This window comes from Danio aesculapii, chromosome 6 (assembly GCF_903798145.1).
Source record: "Danio aesculapii chromosome 6, fDanAes4.1, whole genome shotgun sequence".
Taxonomy (NCBI): domain Eukaryota; kingdom Metazoa; phylum Chordata; class Actinopteri; order Cypriniformes; family Danionidae; genus Danio; species Danio aesculapii.
This window is the reverse complement of record NC_079440.1, coordinates 15,331,896-15,337,895: the sequence shown is the minus strand read 5'-3', so window position 1 is coordinate 15,337,895 and position 6,000 is coordinate 15,331,896. Positions and strand designations below refer to the sequence as shown.

Genomic DNA, 6,000 nt, shown 5'->3' with positions numbered 1-6,000 from the left:
TATTCTGACTTCAACTGTATATGTGTGTATGTTTTTAAATAATAGAAATAATCTTTCTAAAAAAATAATAATAAATCATATTAGTTATATAAATATTTGTTATTGGCCACACAATTTAAGTTTCATTTTTTGTTTTATCAGTTTAGATGTTTAGCAGTTTAATAGTTGCCCAAGTAATATTAAACAGGTTTATACTTTGTACCTCAATGTCGGGACAGATCCACACACCGCCGCTAAATGGCGCCACTAACTTGGTTAGTTCTCTTGTGTCCACAGAATCTAACTTTCCCTGTAATTTAGTCGACTCTTTATTCTTAACTTGATAAATAAACTACTAGTCAGGCAACAATTCGAACTGTAAAAATATTAAGTCCAGTTGAATTAAAAAGTTGAAAAAAAAATCATACAAATCGCTAAGAGTTTATCACTTTCCTTTTCCTTCGGCTTAGTCAATGTTTTAAATAATTCTAAGAAAAATTTTTATAAATGTGTAATATCATCTATACGTATGAGGCTTTCAGGTATTAAATTTGAGGTGCTAGGCTAAAGCACTGAATTAATAAAGACATAAGGACAGATACAGATGCCTTGCAAAGGATAATAACAAATGTGCATCCTGCACCAGTATTTATAATGTACATGGAGCGCACGTGGTCCTGACATGCAAATGTGAGTGCGGAAAAAGTGCACAGCCACGCACGCATTCAAATCTATTTCATAATCTCGCATATCGTCAGCGGATTCTTCAGATTTTAGGACTACACAATATCTACATATTATATCTACAATTACATCCCTGAAAGACGTCCGGAATGAAGCAGGTCGTCTGCTTTGATGATGATGGAGACACACATCTAGAGCTGCACGATTCTGGCAAAAATGTGAATCATGTTTTTTTTTTTGCTTAAAATCAAGATTACGATTCTTTTTCACAATTCTGTAAATGTAAAATAAAGGTTAATATGAGTAGGCTATTATTATTATTCATTCTCAAACATATGGTAAAACAACAATAATAATATTGGGCTTGTGTGTAGGTCTACTGTTGCTTAAAATGCAAAACTTTTGGTGGACTTTTACAGACTTTCAATATGTGCTGTTTGTTAATTCACAGTAAAATGATGACATCAGAATATAACTATTCATAATTATAAAATTGATTTATTATGTTTAAGACGTGCTTGTCATCTGTTATTGACAACATTATTAGACCATTTGTTTTCACTTGTAAAATTAGAATTTTGTCATTATCAGACTCCTTCTTGCATTATATTTAACAATATATATAGGCTAGAGTAGCTATACTGACACAGCAAACATTTATTTTAATGCACAACACTTTGTGTTCGCTATGAAAGAAAAAAAACATATAAAAAGTTTGTCGTAATCATAACTGTAAAATGCAATAAGATCATTTAAATGATGTGCGCACAGGTTTCACTTCCGAGTGCAGCTCATGGCTGCCGTTACTGTGAGAAAAAAACAAATACATGCAAATCAAACCTCCCGCACGGCCCTCAAACGAACGTTATTTACAACTTCATTATCTGTTATCCACAGCCTATGCAGCTTTTGTTCACTAAAATAGGCATCATAGACGGGCACGCGCGCATTCTCAGCAATGTTGCCAAGGTGGTTTTGAATTTATTTTCGCGGGTAAAAAATGACATAGGCGGGTAGTGTAATATTGGGCGGCTTTATAACGGCGTGCCCACCAGCCCCGGTCTTCACTTATAAACCTGTTATGATCCCCCAAAGAGGTGCCAGAGTCCCCGTTCTCCACATACAATCGCTTACAACAGTTGTGATCTCCCAACGAGACTACAGATTGTTGGGCGGTGCCTTTTAGTTTTCAGCGGGTTTTAGGCTGGAAACAGTCAGCTACATCTGGCAACACTGATTCTCGGAAGTAAACAAACAGCTGGCGGTCAGCTCAAGTGTGATTTCGTGGCCGCGAATACATCACATGAAGGCAGAAATGACATTGTTGGGTGAATTATACATTATAAATACAGTATGTGACACTTTTAACACCATTTGAAGGTGTCAATGTTGCTGTGAAGATTTGTGTGACTGCCTTGCTTCTCTCCTGACCTTGAAAATATAACTGGCTGAATCGTAGAAAAAGCTGAATTAAGATCGTGTGTAGGGTCGAATCAAGATCATGATCTTTTTTCGATTAATCATGCAGCCCTACACACATCCCCTTTGGATTTACACAAATTACAGGGGTCGCCCCATAGTAGGGTTGCACGGTTTACCGGTACTTCGGTAGCACCGCGATACTAGGGCTCCAAAATACTGGTGGTGCCACTGTAGTTTGTAAACGATAGTATCATCATTAACAGTTCTACAATATGTTGCATGTGGAAAATCAATAGACCACTTTATTTCATTTTAACTGTCTGCATGGCGTTATCAAATATTTATTTACTTATTTTATTATTATTATTGCAATAACAACAAAAGAGTCACAGTAAATACAAAAAAAGCAGAGAAAGTCTGTACAAATAATACTTTTCAATAATAAGGGAATTGAATTTAAGTATTATGACATATAAAATATAGTATTTCTGACAATTTGCTTTATTTCGTAGATTTGAGTTATGAATTAATAGTATTGCGATACTACTTGGTATCATGATACTACAACTGGTATAGTACCGTGGGCTGAATTGATGGTATCGTTACAACCCTACCTCATTAAGCTCAGAAAATACAGAAATCCGTATAAGAATTACATCCCTAATTGTACACTATGCAATGTTGTATTCTTTATTAAAAAAAAAAAAAAAAAAAAAAAAAAAAAAAAAAAACAATCTGAATGAAAAAGTCAGGGATTTATTCCTAAATACTTCTTTTGCTTTTGAAATAATCAGCATTAGTGACAAAAAAATTACTTGTATGAATGATTAATTGACTTTATTTATTTATTTTTTTTAAACCATCACCTCTTAATGTAGCGCAAATGTTACAATACATGCAATATAAGTGTCTTTTTAAGCACTACTGTAAACACCCAAACTATAAACTTTTATTCCAATATTTCTGTTTATTTTTTAGAGACATTATGATGATGGGTAGTTGAAAGGACCCTGCGTTTCACACCATACATTTACATAAATAGTGTGTTGTTATTATTTGAAGTCCCTGAAGTCTCACATCACAAGCGTCTGTGCAGCAAGAATAGCACTGTGAGACGTGGCCTATACAAGCGAACAAAACTTCTGACACCGGAATCACGATGGCCGACTGTCATACATTAACATAAACCGGGGCTTGACATTAGCCTCTTTAACACATACAGACCTTTTCGGAAAATTACTGGCAATTTTACAGAAAGGTCTGTATGTGTGAACAAGCCCATTTTGAAAATACTGGTAAATTAGTTTGGGCAATTTTCCGGAAAGAGAAGTTGTAACATTAGCGGTAATTTGCCGGAATGCTGCTCTGTGTAAATGCAAGGAAGATTCTGTGTTTACAAGTACAGGCGCTGTCGTTTCTGGTTAATGATGTCAGAATATACCGGTATTTTGGAATGGATGTGTGAATGCTCTTTTCAGGAAAAATTCCGGAACATTCTTGCCTGTGTGAACAGCGCGATTTTTGAATTTACCGGTAAAGTTGTTCCGGTAATTTTCCAGATATTTACCGGTATCACAGTGTAAAAGGGGCTATTAACACACACAGTATGTTTGTTTGCTTTTTTTTGCTCACAATTATTTTTGTTAATATGGTTTAATTATCATTTTTTAAATAACATTGCTTTGATGGGAGATTAACTCCCCATTTATATGTAGCTAACTGGTGATCTGGAACCTTTAGCCAGGACAGACTACATTGCATAGTTTTAGATACTTTGCGGCTAAGAAATATTATTATTATATTATATTATTTATATATATTATTATATTATTTAAGTTATGTTAGAGATGAATTTGGTAAATCCTTCATTTTGAGCTCTGAAAAGTCATACGACTTATTAAGTAATTATTAACTTATTATTAACTAAGTAATACGACACTATTAAACCATGACATTTGCTTACGCTCATTGCACAAGCTCATACACGACACACAAAATGTGAAATGAATGAGGAAGCGCATGGACACAACACAAAATATAAATCAAGTCATTTTAGCTGGTCAAAGTCATATTTATGCATATAAAATATATTTTCCCAACAACAAAATTGTGGCTAGTGAAAATTCAGAGTGGCTACTAATGTTGAAAAACTACTAGCCACAGTGGCTGGTGATCAAAAAAGTTAACGTTAAGCACGGAGTGTAACAGGCATAGCTGCAGGGATCCCATTTCAAGCCAAATGTCAAATTCCCTGACTTTTTCCAGACTTTCACTGACAAAAAAAGCACCTATAATGAATAGAAAAACAGGCAGCTGTTGTGTTTAGCAGTCCCTTCAGAAATTTGTGATTGGGCGAAAGCTTGATTTAACGCAATATCAACCAAAAGGCAAAACATTTAGAGAAACTTGCGATTTTTTTTATTTATTTTTTTATTTTAATTGATGCAGATTGATGCAGTGTAAATCAGCCTTAAGGTGAAGCCGAGCTTGAAGCATGTCATCCATACCTTTGATATCTCTGTGGATCTTTTTCTCAGAGTGTAGATACTCCAGGCCTTTCAAGATCTCTCTTAGGATGGTGGCGATCTGCGTTTCGTCCAGAGACCCAGGCTCCAGCTGAAAGAGAAACATGATCAAACATAAGCTCCGGCTAAAACACACAAGATCAGATGATAAAATTAGATGTTTTAGATTCATTTAACAGAAAATTAGAGATCAGGCATCAAATACATTACAAAATTATTAAGATAGGGCACGCTTCTGGCAGTGAATGGAGTAGATGCGTTTCAATAGCTCTCAGCTTTTCTCAATAATTTCATATAAATATACATTATAGTCTTTTTAAAGTACGAAAAAGGTAAAATCATTAATGATTCTTACTTTTAATGGTCACAGTTGAGTTTTACTACTTTGGAATCCACTCAGTTGATCAAGGGGTCTGCTGTGAGCAATTTTAGCTTAGCTTAGCATACATCATTGAATTGGATTAGACCGTTAGCAAATACATTTTTTTTTATATTTATACTTTTTCTATTTGAAGCATGACACTTTTGTAGTTACATGGTGTGCTAAGACTAGGCAGATATGGTTAGGAACTATACTTTCATTCTGGTGTAATACTCAAGGAAATTTGCTGCTGTACCATGGCAGTAGTAGGCGCAATGACATTACGCAGTGCCTGAAATAATATAATTTCAGCAACAGTATGAGATAGTATAGTATGAAATTGCATAATATCAAGCTTTAACTAATAGAAAAATATCAAAATCCTTTTTTGAGGGAGATGCTAATGGTCTAATCCGATTCAATTATTTATGCTAAGCTAAAAGTGCTCCCTCCACACCCAGAAATCAGCTGAACATATTAAAAACTTTAAAACTCCACTATTTAACTCCAGGGGACTTGTAAAATTTGATTATTTCTCAAAAAAAGTGGAGTGTTCCTTTTAGGAAACATTGCGCTATATAGGGTCTATGGCGGTAGGAGGCACAATGATATTACGCAGCATCTGAAATAGTATAATCTCAGCATCAATATTAAATAGTATAATATGAAATTGCATAATATCAAGCTTAACAGAAAAATTATCAAAATCTTTTTTTTTTTTTTTTTGAGTGAGATGCTAATGGTCTAATACGATTCAATTATTTATGCTAAGCTAAGCTAAAAGTGCTCCCTGCACACCCGCAAATCAGCTAAACGTATTAAAACTTTAAAACTCCACCATTTCACTCCAGGGGACTTGTATAATTAGATTATTTCTCAAAAAAAGTGGAGTGTTCCTTTAGACAAACATTGCGCTATATAGGGTCTGTCAAGAGAAAAAAAAAGTCCTGCATCATACCAAATCTAGGGCTGATCCACCGCCTAAATACTCCATGATGATCCATAACTTTGTGTCCTACAGCAAGAGGA

At 34.5% G+C, this 6,000-nt stretch overlaps 1 protein-coding gene across 1 annotated transcript in view; it reads right to left on the bottom strand.

Moving 5' to 3' along the window:
* Window positions 1–6,000, bottom strand: part of stk24b (serine/threonine kinase 24b (STE20 homolog, yeast)) — a 38,314-nt gene that overhangs the window by 14,268 nt on the left and 18,046 nt on the right. The window contains exons 3-4 of the mRNA XM_056459633.1: window positions 5,930–5,986; window positions 4,593–4,701 (exon numbers count right to left, since the gene is read on the bottom strand). Coding sequence (XP_056315608.1) covers window positions 4,593–4,701; window positions 5,930–5,986 — 166 coding nt within the window. The remainder of the gene's footprint in view (window positions 1–4,592; window positions 4,702–5,929; window positions 5,987–6,000) is intronic.